This window comes from Anoplopoma fimbria, chromosome 5 (genome assembly GCF_027596085.1).
Source record: "Anoplopoma fimbria isolate UVic2021 breed Golden Eagle Sablefish chromosome 5, Afim_UVic_2022, whole genome shotgun sequence".
Classification (NCBI taxonomy): Eukaryota; Metazoa; Chordata; class Actinopteri; order Perciformes; family Anoplopomatidae; genus Anoplopoma; species Anoplopoma fimbria.
Genome location: NC_072453.1, coordinates 9848514 through 9865165, shown reverse-complemented (window position 1 = coordinate 9865165; position 16652 = coordinate 9848514). Strand labels below are relative to the sequence as shown.

At 37.5% G+C, this 16652-nt stretch overlaps 1 protein-coding gene across 2 annotated transcripts; it reads right to left on the bottom strand.

Moving 5' to 3' along the window:
• Positions 1-1158: 1158 nt before the first annotated feature.
• On the bottom strand, positions 1159-15796 carry grnb (granulin b). Of its 2 annotated transcripts, none has more exons than XM_054599269.1 (17): positions 15666-15796; positions 15313-15398; positions 13603-13743; positions 13222-13362; positions 12035-12148; positions 10988-11129; positions 10288-10397; positions 9273-9402; positions 9057-9148; positions 7828-7978; positions 6580-6677; positions 6115-6348; positions 5667-5903; positions 4275-4538; positions 3964-4200; positions 2909-3166; positions 1159-2168 (listed from the first exon to the last, which is right to left on the bottom strand). In XM_054599269.1, exons 3-17 carry the CDS (start codon positions 13741-13743, stop codon positions 2022-2024), a joined length of 2496 nt encoding a protein of 831 aa, XP_054455244.1. In that variant the 5' UTR covers positions 15313-15398; positions 15666-15796; the 3' UTR covers positions 1159-2021. The 2 variants fall into 2 exon arrangements, with proteins under 2 accessions (XP_054455244.1, XP_054455245.1); XM_054599270.1 differs by lacking the exon at positions 15666-15796 and adding an exon at positions 15505-15582.
• Between the last annotated feature and the right edge of the window lie 856 nt (positions 15797-16652).

Sequence of the window (16652 nt, the reverse complement as noted above, 5' to 3'; positions counted from 1 at the left end):
AAACTCCAAACCAGATCAGAGTACAATCAGTTTGTTTTGTTTTTGATGGATTTGTTTCCTCACGACATTAAGATGTGCTCGGCTTTCATTTCTTTACAGAATTCTTCACTCAACTGTCCGAAAAACAAACAAAAAAATCGTTCTGCTTTTCCAATGTTGGGAGGGAATCTTTCTGATGACCGGCACCTCTTAAAGCGAGATTACAGAATAGAAGGCACAAGCTATTAGTTCCATTTGTGTCATCCGTCTCATAATGCTTTAATGAAAACATAGCTAACAAACTATTTATATCACTGCTTTACTTTCAATAAATCACAGGCAAACATAAAGAATAAATTAAATCAAAAAAAAAAAATATATATGATCGTTTGAATATTAATTACAAACCCAGATTTCTTGAAGAACACTTTGTTTTTCTATCATTCCTTCACAGTGAACAGAGAATAAAAAAAACTGAGATTAAAGTTAATGGAGGCTGCGTTCAACAATCCCAAAACTTTATCAAAATCTCAGACAACTCAGTTAAACCATATACTCACTGCTTCACAAACACACACTCATCTTCACTAAAACTTTACTATTTGAATTGCTTTAGACTCAAACAGAGCTTGAATGTTTCATTAGTATTTAAAGTTTTAGTGAAGATGTAGTAAACATATGTAAATGTTTGTTTTGATGTAGTTATGCAGTTTTTCAACGGTCTTTTTTCATTCTTTGTTCACTGCGGCACCAGAGAAACATAAAGGTTTCTCTTTAAGACTTCAACGTAACACAGAGTGAGTAAATGTACATTTTGTGGGTGAAGTATTCCTTTAAGTTTTCAAGTCAACACCTTGTGCCCATGAAGGAATAAATAAGGAAATGCTGTTTCACCACTAAGTGGAGACCAAAAAGTGTGAAATAACTTGGACACCTAAACACCTGGAGCAAAATACGATGTTATCGAATGAGAAGATGACGATGAAGTCAGGCGATGTTCTGTTTTTTCTTATTGTTAACAAATCCCATGATGAGACCAAAACAGCTGTTTTTATCTGCGTGGCTGAGCTGCTGCCTCAAATACTCACTAATGTGGATTCATCCGCCGCTGAAAGTAGTCCCCCAACAAACAGAACTATTTCCTCCTTAATGTTTGATAAAAACAACAGTGAGCAGATGTTTTGGGACATTACTGAGCCTTTATTAAAAATGAAACTATAAATGTGTGAGCCGATTTTTAAGCTGCACAATTTATGGAGGAAAGACTTCAGTACATGCGAAATGTCCCAGATTAAAAAAAACTAAAACATTGAGGTTTAAAAGCAGTGGTCTGCAGACGGAACGAGGTCCCATAAAATTAATGACTGAACAGAAAAAGCTAAATAATTATCATACAACTTTATTTACCTTGAACGTTTCCCCCAACAACAACAACAACAACAACAACAACGTACTGCTTTTTAAAGGTCATCAAGGAAACCAGTCTATTACCACCAACTTATTTATCTGCATTTTATCTATTTAGAACAAAAACCCAATGAAACACAAACTAAATTGCGTTGGGAGGATAAACAGAGCGATCTCTGCTGAACCAGAACTAACATGGAACCTTTAAATGGTCAAATAGAAGCTCCCGGTCCAACTTTATCTTCAGGGTGTTTGAAACAATCACAGAAAATATAAGAAACTAGATATATTTGTGACCCATTTTTTAAGGTTTTCTTCTTCAGCAGAAACCAATCGGACAAAGTAACACATTAAAGTTTTGATCTTTGCACTGGATTTGTTGACAATAAGACAAATATGGAGTAACACTAATGCGAGTGGGATCATGATGCGTTTCCTTCCTGTCTGGCGCAAAACATGAAAAGAAATCTCCTGCACACTGTTTTATACATGTTGAAATAACAAAACAAGTGTCAGCCGTCACCTGATCAAAGTGCATCTACTTCATTATAATGCCTTCACTGCCACAGAGTCTCCTCTTCATCAGCCACCTCCAAAAAAAACACTGAGGCAGATCAGAGCACCTATGAGAGGGATTAAAGTCCACGCGGGACAAAGTCTTTCCTTCTGTCCCCGATCAGAGTGTCCCAGGTCAGCTGGGCGTCCGGAGAGCAACCTCCGACCTTCAGGTCACATGAGAATCCAGCGGGACAGCAGTGCTTTGAGTCGGAGCAGCAGACCGCCTGTCAGAGGAAAGTTTGGGTTTGATTCATGATGGTTAAAGACAGAGGAATGCAGGTTTCTGCCACAACAGCTGAACTTATTCATTAAGGAGATGTATTTATTATAAAGCCAATAATCAATACAAGTTATTCAAGGAGCTCTCTCTCACAGCTTAAAGACAAACAAGGATCCAAATGTCAAAGAAAAACATCAGTTCCACCAATAAAAGTCTAATGGATGTCTTCTGTTATGACATTCAAAGCTTCTCCTGAGGTTTTCCAATAAAGCTTCGGATGTCTGTCGTCATATTTTATGAAGTCATCACACAATAATAAAAAAAAGAAAAGTCTGACTAAAAGGATTTGGAGCGCAATTGCTTGTAGCAGATTTAAATTTGAATCTAAATGTTCGTAATAACTCAATTATGAATCATTAACCCCCAAATTAGTGTAATAAAAAAATAATGATACTCAGCTTCCCTCAATACATTTATATCTAAAACTAAATGTATGGAATTATTTTGTGAACATACCTGCAAGTCAAAAATAACGTATTAAGAATTATATTAATAATATTATTATATTAATAATAATAATTAATAATAGATTGCTGCCAGCTAACATCCATGCATGTGAAGAACGCCTTGCTCTCGGCGAATAATATTCAGACTTTATAAAAGTATTTATTTGGATCATGTGACACAATAAACCTGCTCGCCAAATTAAATATGAACCGTTCATGTGAGTAAAGGTGGACGTACCCTTGGTGAGGGGCAGCAGGCCCACTCTGAGGCCGACACCTTACAGCAGGTGTCCCTCTTGGGGCAGTGAAACTCCCCCGTGACGTCACACGGTACGTCCTCGTCGTCCTCGGTGTCTCTGGGTTTGGACTGTTCCACTCTGAGCTGAGGGAGGGTGAGGACGAGGGCGTCGTGGTTCTTCTTCTCACATGTGCCGGTCTGCATGTTGCAGGTGTAGCCCTGAGGACAGCAGTGCTCGTGGTCGGCACAACAGACCGCCTGAAGACCAGACAAGAACAAGAATCTCTTATTCCGACGCGTTTCATACCATCACTACGTTCTTTGGTGAAGCATTTAATGACAAAAATATATATATATTATGACGCCAGACATAAATGTGAGATGGGACAGAATTGTGTCTCACTAGCCAGGTCTTTTAATTTTAGATCAACGTCCCTGGACTATTTAACGATGTCATCACATTCATTATTTTTTAATTAAGTTGAATAAAGTGATTCATCGGATTAAATGCATTAGACTTTTTTAATTAAAGATAACGCCTCAGTGCTTTCCAATTGTGTGTGGCAAGCAGGAGAGATCCTGCAGACACCACTGGATCCTTATTCTAGTTATAATATGATGATAATAATAATATTGGTGTAGCCTAATCCTTATCTGACTCTGTGCAGAAATACGTGTTTTTTTAAGTGTGTTGGTGGTGTTTTGTTTTTTTAAGTAACAGAAAGTAAGATTTGCTAAGAATCCAAATGTGAACAATAACTTGTTTCCTTTGACAAATAATATGACCTATATTCATCCATTTTTATTAATAATCTCAGATCAAATATATGTCTTAAGTGACACTGAATTGGAGTTTATTCCTAAATATTAGGAATAAAGTGTTTTTTTTATATAGATTTAACCCTAACTTGCTAATCCGACAGCCTCTTAATTTTGCTCTGCGTTTATTTGTGCATTTTCAAACCTAATCGAGCGTTCTCACAATTTAAAAAAAACACATGACCAAACATCAAATCAACAGCCTGACATGCGTGTGAAGTCGGTGCTGTACAGACCTTGACCAGCGGGCAGCAGCCCCACTCTCCCGTCTGCAGCTTACAGCAGGTCGTTCCTGAAGCGCAGCTGCTCTTGTCGTCGCATTTGACGTCCGTCACGGCGCTCGCCTCGCTCAGGGCGCTCAGTTTGGAGAACCAGGGTACGACAACGTGGGGTCCCTTTGAGCAGGAGGAGCGGTGAGGCTCGCAGGTGTGCCCGCTGGGGCAGCAGTGGTTTCCATCATCACAACACACCGCCTGGAGAACAGAAGACTCTCAGTTATCAATGAATCACATGTAATTAGCTCGTGTTTGGTTCATTAGTGACGGACCTTGGGCAGCGGGCAGCAGCCCCATTTGTGGGTTTTGTCCATGAAGCAGCAGGTCGTGTCTTTGGGGCAGCTGGTCTGGGCGTCACACATGTTCCTGGACGGACTGGTTGGACTGGAAAGGGCCACACTGGGCCCGCTCTGCAGGGCCGGTATCTTCTGCAGCCAGGGCAGGCTGAGGCCGCCGGGCTTATCACACGTCTGATCAGCCACGTTGCATTTGTAGCCTTTGGGGCAGCAGTGCTCACGATCGTTGCAGCACACGGCCTGAGAGGAAAGAGATTAAACAGCTCTTAAATGACGCCTTAACATGTCAGATACTCAACTCAACAGATGGAAGAGATTTGGACATAAAAGTCAAATAATGTCATCCAGTACCGAAACATTCCTGATCTTCTTTTGTCCTAAAAAAAACAACCTGTGGTGATCATTCAGTTATTATCTAGTCAAGTCTCTGATTATAAATGTCATTAAGACATAACACCATAAAGTTAAGTGGTTGTGTTCCTCAACACAGAAAAAACATAAAGTCTCCTGAGTGATTTTAAGATACTAAAGTTTTGTATTAAGTCCTTAAGTTTGAGGTATTTCTACTTTCTTTCTTTCTTTTTTAGCCTCTCAGTTCAATGGTTGCATGAATAAGAACGATAACAACGAGCATCAGCATGATTCACAGCTCTGACTGGCAGGAAATAGAAAGGCACATTACTCAGACTTGGAAACAAGACTAACTAAGCACAAATGACCGGTTGTTATACTGTAACATGAAGCATTTCAGCAGTTGAAGCAGTTTGATGGAAAGTGAAACCACATACAGAGTGAAAACACCCTTTTAACTATCAGTCAAATTAAAGGCCTTGTTGTCAGACAGATCTTTCTGACGGTGAACTGAAGCTATCATCTATATAAGGCACAAGACTCCATTGCCAAAAACAGTTATTTTACCTCACAGAACATGGAAGGTGCTGGTCTACTGCTGCCTCCATCAGTTAGTTAGTTTGTGTATTTGTGTTACTTTGTTGGTTCAAAGGGTTAGTTCAGATTCACTAAAGTCACACAGTTTATTGGGTTTCAGCTCGTTAGCAGTGCACACAACATAACTCTTGATTCTGTGATTGGATGTTTTTTTACTGAAATGATCCTTTGGAGGCATAATTTAACATCTCTCCTTCAGCTTTTATGTCCACAGGCTTCTTATACATTTGACTTTTTCCTGAAGAACCAGATATGTTCTAACACAATTGTTCATGTTTTGTTCTCATGATTCAACCGGCAGAGTTTCATGACCATTTTAAAAAGGTGTGAAAGTTTTTTGTCCAGGATTTTTACATCCTGGACGCCTGTAATAACTTAATGAGAACAAACACACCCTCAGGAGGCCTTTAATCCACTGACCTGAGGTAAGGGGCAGCAGGCCCACTGTCCGGAGTCTTTCTTACAGCAGGTGGTGCCTCCAGGACACATCGTCTGCTTGTCACACTTCTCTTTCTCCACCTCTGAGGTCAGAGCCGACACTTTCTCCACCCAGCGGAGGGAAGGCAGGAGACCTGACGGGTCGTCACAGGTCTCAGCCTCCAGGTTGCAGACGGTATTGTGAGGGCAGCAGTGGGTGTGGTCATCGCAGCACACGGCCTGGAAGGAACACAGAATAAAGACTTTATACCGTTTCATCAAGCTTTTCAGCACAAAACCAAACCCTGTTAAATACCAGAATATTTACTTTTACCTTCATGAAAGAGGATTTATTGCAGGTGAACCTAATAAACTGGCAGCTGAGAGTGAATATAAGTACATTCAAATATTAAAACGTTGCATATTTTTCATCCCTCTGGTCCCGTCTTACCTGAGGCAGAGGACAGCAGGCCCAGCGTCCACTCTCCGTCTTGCAGCAGGTGTATTTTACGGGGCAGGACTTGGACTCGTCACACTTGTTCTTACCGGTGATTAACGGGAAGACAGGCACTTTGTCGACCCACGGCATCACGGTGCCGCCCCAGGCACTGAGGCATGTGGAGGCCTCGAGGTCACAAACGGTGCTGCGTGGACAGCAGTGGAGGTGGTCCTCACAACACACGGCCTACAGGGAGGAGACACACACAAGGTGCAGAATCTGCATTATATTTATATGATACAGCTTCTTAAAAAATGTTAGAACTGTCCTCCCCTGTCCTCCTCCCTAAACTGTGCAGTCTGGAGACGAATCGCGATCTCTGGAATCAAATCATGTGCTGAGTTTTATTCAGTGCAGCTGAACAGACAGCCAAACACAGCCGGTCTGTGTGACTCACACACATCAGTATGTCGGTACCTCAGGTAGAGGACAACAGGCCCATTGTCCCACTGGCGATTTGCAGCAGGTGTCTCCGTCGGCGCAGGTCACCGAGCCGTTGCAGGAAACGGCACCGACTGAAAGACATTATTATCAGATTATCAGAGCACAAACTTTATTTAAAAGAGTAGCGTTGCATTCCTAAAAATAACAGTTCAGCAGAAACAGAGATCTCGTCTTTTTTTAATTCCATGCATTCTTCCTGCTTGTCAAAACCTGGCGCATCCAGATTTTAGATCCAGATTTCAACCTTGTAGTCTTCAACCGACACTGACTCAAGTGACATCATTTGAGGAAATGTATCAGACCTCACACATCTACATCTTGAGAAAATAAAAGCTTTATACGACTTCACTCACATATCCAGTAGTTCCCCTGTTCACAACTCAAAGTAAGGATTCATATTGAGTTATTGTGCAGAAACTATTAATTTAATAACTGACAGAAAACTAACCAATTTTTAACAAATTAAAACAAACATTCACTCATTCCAGCTTCTCACATGTGAGGATTTGCTGCCGTTTTTTTGTTATTGTTGTGAAGACTGAACATTTTGAGCCAAAAGCACATTTCAAAGTGATCATTTATAACTGAGGAATTTACCTCGGGCTGTGGTGAGCTTGTGATGCTCGTTATTTACGATAGTTTTGACATATAAGACACAAAATCATAAATCAAGTAATAAAATGAATAAACCACAGTAAAACAGATAAAGACTGATTTGTTACTGACTGTGTTTCATCTTGTAAGATTACTCTTTATCTCTTAAAATTTCACCTAAAAACTCATAACTTTATAACTTAAATTGTTTTATTCTGTGCCTTTACTGAATTTATAATTTTTCATTTCATGTGTTATAGTGTTCGTCAATTCAATCTTAATTATTTGTAAGTTATTGCACTTTACATCTTTTGGTTTTATGGGTTTTGTGTAGAACTTTGTAATAAAGTTATTATTATTGTTATTAATGTCCTAATTTACAGTAACAGTAACAGACAGAAATCAGAATCTTCACATGAAATTATAATATAATATAATTAATAGTTTGTGTTAAACTGCTCTTTGAGTCTATAGATAATGTTTAGTACCTGCACCACATTACGTCAAAGCTTCTGAAAACCAATCAATTCCAATCAAATATTTGAGATCGAGAAGGTCTTGGACAGTGAAAAAACATCTTCTGCTTTGATAGAATTCCTCTGGTGAAGACAACCGTCCCACTCTGACCTTTGCTCTGAACTTTCACCAGCGTCTTCACGGCGGCGGGGATCTTCACGGTCATGGAGGTCTCTCCGCGAGCGGACACACAGGCGCTGTGGACGAGGTCACACTCTGTGCCTTCAGGACAACAGTGGAAGTGATCTGAACAGCAGACGGCCTGGAAGGAGAGAGGGAAGTCTCTTAATCAGTCATAAATAAATAAATAAATAAATGTGTTTTTTATTTTGTTTATGTTTGTTGTGTTATAAATGGGCTACAACTGAATTTCGCTGTGCATCCCTGCATTGCATAATGACAATAAATGAGCCTTGAATCATGGGATTAATGTCAGATCTTTTCCCTAATGAAGGCCAAACAGCCAACTCATTTAAGTCCAGCCGGCTACTTTATTATATACATTTTTGATTCTATTCTTAATAGATGTGTTTTAGCTGAGAAGTTGTGTCCTGCCGAGTAGAGAGCGGAGAGTCGTATTCAGTGTTTGACAAATATATTAGCCGAATCATTTTTTACAAAACACATTAAGAATTGCATTGATCGCACAGACAGGGGATATCCTCATTAGACGGAAAACAGCAACTTGATGATTGTACAATTAGCATTACAAAGTCCACTGAAAGCGCTGCATTCTCCAGATACGCCACGCAGACGACTACGGCCAAATGAATGAACAAATGAATCTGAGAGGGAAGAGGGGATTCATATCTCATGTGGTGATAGTTTCATGAAGGCTATAAGGAGCAAGTGAGCATATTATACATTTTCCTTCAATCTCATTTGATCGGTTGAGATCGCAGACCGATTTGCCTGATCTGCTTTACCCTGCTGTAGTTGCCTGTGGCAACGCATCACGATGTGACCAGCCCCCAATTCTCCTGCACAATTATTCACTTCATGTCTGCAATCAGGTAGGCAAACTTATTCAAATGTGCTTAATTAAGATCAGTATATATAATGGAATTAGAATGTGCTATGATCTGACAGTTTGGAGACCCAGACACCTTTCTCATAATGTTGTGTTTATGTGTTTCTCAACTGTTATTCTCTGGGCATTTATTGGTAATGTAGAATGTTTCTTCTTCTAGAATTTGATGGTTTCAAATAAAATATTCAGACAATATGTCAGCATATTGATTGTGATTAAATGTAGTCAAATGATCAATAGGTGAAGCAATTCTTGGTGGGTTTGGATAGTAATGTCTATCCTTTTGAACAGGTTAGGTAAGGTGACTCACGTTGGGCATAGGACAGCAGCCATACGTGCCGTCAGTCATCTTGCAGCACGTCGTCTGGTCCAGACAAGCTGATGTCTTGTCTGGACACTTAACTGACAGGACGAGAAGCCAGAACAGACGCAAAGTCAAAATGATCAATACTTGTTTCTTGCACACAGTTTAATATGAAATTATCAATCAAAATAGGTCCAGTCTCTCTCAGGTATGACTGCTTACCGTCATTGGGCACAGCGGCGATCTTCTTCATCAGAGGCATGCTCGTCTCACCAAACTTGCAGACCCAATGCTCCAGGTCACATATTGTGCCGCTAGGGCAACAGTGGAGATAATCGCTGCAGCACATGGCCTGCACACGATTCAAATTTCAAACAACAGAGTCAGAATAAGAATAAAAGTAAGCAGGTTTAGTAGAAAATTAGGACACCAAACACCCAAAAAAGTATTTATAAGTACATTCAGAATTAAAGCCTTTGTTACCAACTTCAGCCTCACACCATAAACTTTTATTTCATTCCAATAAAGCCCTCACACCATAACAAGATATTATTTACCAAAGCTGCAAGTTGAAACTCTTGTAACAAAAAGAGACACATTTCTAAAGTAGATTAAACACAAACAAACAACTTTGTGACACAAAATATCATATTTCAAATAAACCTTCTATTAGCAAATAACATGATTACCCTGCAGTAGCTTTTCTTCAAAGCTTTTGTTAAACTTGACTTAATAAAAGAAAGTAGTATACAGTCATTTGTACTGGACTGTTTGGATGTAATAAAACAATAAAAAAAAATTTAACGGTACAGTAATTAACAAGGAACTAATCTAATTAATGAAATAAATATTCTCTTTGTAACAGTGTATTTACAGCTTCAACTAACGAATTTTCTCAATTAACTGATTAATCATAGGGAGCTACATTTGTTAGAAAAGTGTGTTAAATGCCAACTGCAGTTTCCCAGTGACAAGGTGATCTCTTCAAATTGCCTGTTTTTGTCCATTAGAGAAAAGTCTAAACCTCTTAAAGATATTAAATTCACAATAATATAATATAATTAATAATATAAAGAAAAGCAGCAAGTCCTCACATTTCAGAAGCTGAACTACTATTGTGAATATATGGCATGACTTAACAAATGAGTAATTAGCATTTTCTGTTGATCAAAAAAACAATTAAATTGACAAATTTTCTGTTTCAGCTCTAGTATATTTTCGAGAGAGTTATATGTACCTGCTCGTAAGGGCAGCAGCCGTAGTCTCCACTGGTTTGAAGGCAACATGTATAACTATCTGGGCAGCTGCTTGTCCCACCAGGACACAACACTGAACCGACTATTGGGGCTACAGAACCATGAAGAAAGAAATGTAATCAGTTATTAGTACAGTAACATCAGCATATACAGAAACATGAAGAAAGAAAAGTAATAAATCATTTGTATATCATCATCAGCATCAGCATAAAGAAACTCAAAGAAGTGACACTCATTAGTTATTAGTACAGTATCATCAGCATATAACTGTAGAATACCTGTCATTTTACAATTATATGCTGATTCTACAGTTATTAGTACAGTATCATCAGCATATAACTGTAGAATACCTGTAATCTACAATTATATGCTGATTCTAAAGTTATCAGTACAGTATCATCAGCAAATAAAAGTAGAATAACTGAAATCCATTAGTCATTCAACAGTTGTATGCTGATGATACTGTACTGATAACTGTAATATCAGCATATAATTGTAGAATGACAGTTATCGTACAATTATATGCTGATTCTACAGTTACCAGTAAGGTATCATCAGCATACAACTGTAGAATGACAGATGGATTTCAGTGACATTTAAAATGTTTATTTTTCACATAGGATTTTTCAAGTACACCTTGACATGAGTATGTCAGGACCATCAACATGATGAATTCTGTACCTGAATTATTCTCCCTCCTCCTGGCAGGCAGTTTCTCCAGCATGGGGAAGGACTTCAGTGAGGACGTCTCACACTTTGAGTGAGCCAGATCACACTTTGTTCCCTCAGGGCAACAGTGGAGTTTATCCTCACAACACACCGCCTGTAGAAAGAGAATAAAATCATTTCAGACAGTCACCAAACAGTTTTCTGCAGATAATGGACTAACATACACAACTTGAAGGCTGTCAGTAGGAGATAATTATAAATGTATAACAAGCAAAACCATAATTAAGATACTGAATTACCAGATTTTTAACATTTATAAAAATATAAATTTGTTTGCTGATAAATAGAAATTGGACATAATCTTGTAGTAAAGTAGTAAAAAAAACAACTAATGATCAGCTGGCAATTCCAGCATTCCAATAGGCACTGGATAAGAATGACAAACACCAAACAATTGTAATGAAGCAAATATTATTTTTTTTTTAACTTTGAAAACACAACAAAAACAAAAGGTTTATGATACGAATCTATCCCAATTGCTTTTCTTTTTTACAGATTTGTGAAGAAGATATATTTTGGGACATTTTGTAGTTACATTTTTTTACTTTTAAGTCGTCTCTGCTCGACAAACTTTTGTTTCTTAATGACCTCAAACATACCTTTTACATTTCTGTACTGCAGTTTTTTATAACTTATAGGCCGACATATACACTGTTAAGTTTCAGCAGATACATCTCTTTGGTCGATTTAAAAGGAAGGCTCTAAAAGAAACATAAATATCTTGATTTGCATCAGTTATTCTTGATCCTCAAAGTATTTTTCTTGTACGGTGGATACAGAGACAACTCTGATTCAAATCAACTGCTCTAAAAATGTCAACATAACCAGAGATTTAGTCTGAGATTATAAAACAGTTTTATCCAGCAGAGCAACTAGGAGACCAGCTGGCAGCATCAAACTCTGACCAGCAGACCATGTAATATGTTCCACGGTGTGTTTCGGGGTTTGTGTTTTATTTCACAGTGTTTCAGTATGTGAGGCCGAGCTCATCTTTATCACCTCTGGTAATGGACAGCAGCCCCATGAGCCGTCAAGAACCTGGCAGCAAGTGGTGTGGTCGGGACACTCGGACTCCTGGTCCGGACAAATGATTGCCTTTACTTTCTCCCCGAGCTGCAACCATCACACATCACAGCCCACGCATATAAATTAAGAAGGAAAAACAGAAAACAACATGTCAATGACAGGACTGCTAATATAGTGACTCATTAGAGTAAAAAAATATCTAGTTATTCCATTGACATCTGCTATTAATGAAAATGTATCTAGTACTATTGGACAGCAAAACCACATTAGCCCTAAAAACAACATACTGATATTTTTGCTATTTTTATGATGGCATAATAATGTATAGTGAGTCTAGTAAGATATTAAAATCAAAACAGTTTATGCCATTATCCTCTTTGAAGAACGTCTGTGCTCAACACACTTTATGGCTATTTGTTTCTTAGGTAATGTATGTTGTCTGTAAAGTTATATTTGGGACTGAGAATGGAGCTAAAAAATTATAATAAAAGAGAAGGTCTTCAGCCTCTGGAGAGCATAAATGTGCTCGATACATTAAATGGGCATCTGTCCATTAGCTTTTAATATTTGTTATATAAAAAGGTAGTAGAGGAAAGGTCATTGGTCCCCAAGCAATTAGGATTAATCCTCCTCTAAAAAGGTAAAAAACATAATTTTATATTATGTCAGTGATTTTCATTATTGCATTTCTAAAACAATACAATGATGTCTTAACATGTTTCAAGAAATATGAAACTATAAAAAATGAAAAAGCAAACAATACATCAGTTTTCTGGTGCATCTTTATGCTGTTTTTTTATCCTTATACTTCTGAAGTTCTTTACTTTCAATGCGTCATCAATGTGTAATTTGCACTTTGTACCAATATTTTACGCATTAAGGTCCAAAAGAACAATTCAATAAAAAGAGAGCTTATAGTGCGTGCTTTTTGTATTGGATAACGAATCTTCAAATATTTACACGCATGTCTAAAGGATGAAGTCAAGAAAACCATCATAACTGCCAGAACTTTATGCCTCATAGACTTTAGTGAAAGGACGACAACGCTTCCTTCGAAACAAAAGTCTTATGCACTCAGAAGAGACTGAGAATAAAATAATAATATAAAGACGACACACCTTCTAGATATTTGATGTGATAAAGCCCTTTGTTAGAGTTACCTGAGGAACGAGTGGGGCCTGTTTGGTGGGAAGACGTCTCATCCAGGGCAGTGAAACGGTCTTATTAACACATCTGGAGTGGACGAGATCACAGACCGTCCCCTCAAAGCAGCAGTGGAGGTGGTCCGAACAACATTCAGCCTGCAGGTGGATTCAAAAAATAAAAAAGGAGACGGAGAGAGACGACAAAAGGTTTAACACACTGAGAACACAGAGCAGCAAGATTCTCAGTTATATAGATCAGTATATCTCTGCTGACATCCTGTCTCGAATCAATGTGTTTTACTCGACTCCTCCTGTTTCTGAGAGGTTTTAGTAGAGAACTATTTGAAAACTTTAATTAGAAGTTTATTTAGTATATATAACTGTATGGTAACTCACATGTGGTAGTGGACAGCATCCGTATCCTCCCGCTGTGTTCTTGCAGCAGGTGTCTTTGTCCTCACACATGCCTCCATCCGGACAGACCAGCGCCGAGCTCAGGCCCAGCAGAACCAGAAACAGGATCCCCGTCTGCAGCATCTGAACCAAAGCAGCAGAGAATCAGGAATGAGGAATGAAGCATGACGCATGGTGGTCTGACAACATGCAGAGATCCTGAACGATTGTGAACAAATTCTACCTAATCTTTTTGTTTTTCGTGTTTCTTTGTGGTTTTGAGAATTCAAATCATTGTGTAGACGGATAACAAAGCTAAGTACAGCAGCTCAGCAGGAATTTCTGCTGATAAACTGGATTTCAACACAAAAAAACACATCATACCGTAGATTTCATGTCCCTTATCTTTGGCATTTTATATCCCTTAACAACTGCTTAACAATACCAAAAGTCACAATCAAATATTTATTTAATATTTGGTTTAATATTGTTATATTTTTGTTCCTCCAGCCTTCATTTAGCAGATTTTAGCGCTGCAACAGAAACATTTTGGTAAATTTAAATGCTGAATAATTTCTCTATTAATTGTTTAGTTAAAAATAAAAATAAATAAAAATGTATTGATAGTTTCTCAGACAATTTCTCAACAGTCCAAACAGAAAGATATTAAATATATACCACAAATAAAAACAGCAAATCATAACTTTTTAAAAGCTGGAAACAAAAAAAGTATGGCATTTTTACTTAAATGTGTAAAACAATTAATTGATTATTAAACTAGTTTCCTGTTGTTTTTTCCGTTGTTGATTAAATAATTGATTTATCAAATACTCGTTGTAGCTCTAGTAAGTTTGTTGAGCCTGACAACATGTTAAATAAGCCGATAACTGATCCAGGTTACTTAGCATTAAAAGAAGAACAGTTAGCTGAAGTTAACTTAAATAGAAGTGTAGAAATGTCGGAACTGATAACGAAATGAAAAAGAAACACATCTTAAAGAGAAGTGAAAAAGCTTCATCGGGTATATAAAATAAGTAACGCTGTCACTGATGATTTTTTTGAAGTTTGTGTAATCTCCTGATTATTTTCTAGGTTTCTTGATTAGTTCTTTGATATATAAAATGTCATAAAATGCCACAAATGCCAATCAGAGTTTCTTAGAATAAACTTTCCCAGGTATTTAAATAAGATAAGATAGGATACTATGTCTCTTGTGTGCACTTTAACTCTATGCTGCTGTAAGCCTGCAAATTTCCCCGCTGCGGGACTAATAAAGGATTACCTTATCTTATAAGATAAGATAAGATAAGATAAGATAAGATTAGTCCTGCAGCGGGGAAATTTGCAAAATGTCTTGTTTTGTCTCACCAACAATTTTGTCTCATTAATCAGACTATGCAAATAACTGAAGTGTTCAAATAAATGTTGTGCAGTTAATACAACATTTGTCCCTGAAATGTAGAATTAGAGATCTATATTCCTTTATTGATCGCCATGGGGGAAATTCGGGTGTTGCAGCAGCTCAAGGACAGAGAAACAGATTAAGGTAATAAATAAAACATATTATACAATAAAATAAAATAAAAATATAAAGTATAAAGTAGTAGAAAATGGAAATACTCAAATTAAGTGCAGTATTTTACTAAATGTACTAAGGTTCCACCATTCTATCTAATGCATTATTATTAAAATACAGTATTAAGTGTACTTTACCTTTACAATCAGAGGACTTGGAGACAGACAGCTTTGGTTCAGTTGTTATTCACACACAGCTGTGTGCTGCATACTCCTCTTACAACCTAAAGAACATTAAAAAAACACCATTATTCACCATTATACTGTCATAATGCATGTATGCATGTATGCATTATCATAAACATAGTACTGAACGTATAAAGCACTGACACAAGAAACTTTACTGTGACTGTAACTGGAATAAACGAGCTTTCTCTGCACACAAATGCAAAGAAAAACAACTGAGCACAGCATGCTAGGTGGCTAACAGTGAAGCTAACCGGTTTGAATGGCTTTCTGCTACCCAGCCAACCCGGAAGTGTTTTTCTTACCTGGTAGGTGTGGTGCTAAAACAGCCCAGCTCGTAAACACGTGTGTGTCGAGGGGCTTCACGAACATTCAGAGCACAAAGAAGGAATGAAGCTGGGTTTTTTTATTTTTTAGACTCACAATTCAATAATCACATGACACACTGTCACGTGACTCTGCAGTTTGGTGTTAAAGGGACAGGACACAGCGGATGGTCACGTGGACTCAATTTATTATGTTTTATACAGTTTTGAATATTGAATATTAGTTCAAGTTAAAGGAAATTAAAGTACTGTACTTTTGAGGGAGTTGTATTTTATTTGTGTATTTCCTTTTTCTTGTACATCTCAGAAGTAAATATACTTTTTTTTTTTAATTCATTGCATTTATTTGAAGACTATGAAATATTTCCAGCTGCAATATCAAAGTGATTAACACAGAAATAATCACTGAATCTAACCCAATCATATAAAAAAACATTATTCTGCATAATGTGTGTGCTTTTACTTTTTTTTTTACTCCAAGTGCATTTCAATGCTAATACTTTTGTACTTTTACATAAACTTGTAACAGATTATTTCCACACAGTAGTATTGCTATTTGTACTCAGTAAGATATCTGAGTACTTATATCATCCCTGGTTAAAGGGTTACTCAAACAATTAGTTGTCAGGATATTGTGAGATACAGATTTAAATAAATAAAAATTAAACATTACAGTAGTACTCCATTAGAGGCCGTACTGCAATGTTGAGTTCAATTACTCTAGTATATGTGCTATTTTTATTTTATATACTTCTAATTATTATTTCTGTTACTTTTCTTTACACCTGATTTTCTCCTCTGGGGAACAATAACAGTTTATCTTCTCTGTCCAGTTTGGGAACCAAAGCTTTTTATTAATTACTGCCAAAGAATATGTAACATTAAAACAGATATTAAAAGACCACATACACGTATGTATGTGAAGTGCGAAATAAAATTCCATACCATTTGAATTAATAGTTGACG

Bases quoted from the DNA above. Each gene is read 5' to 3' on its own strand.
- grnb (XM_054599269.1), bottom strand. From the start codon at position 13,743: ATGCTGCAGACGGGGATCCTGTTTCTGGTTCTGCTGGGCCTGAGCTCG. The intron at 12,149-13,221 runs GTAACTCTAACA...TGATGGTTGCAG, and splicing joins AGGCCCCACTCGTTCCTCAG to CTCGGGGAGAAAGTAAAGGC. The intron at 6,349-6,579 runs GTACCGACATAC...TCCTCCCTGTAG, and splicing joins CCTGTTGTCCTCTACCTGAG to GCCGTGTGTTGTGAGGACCA.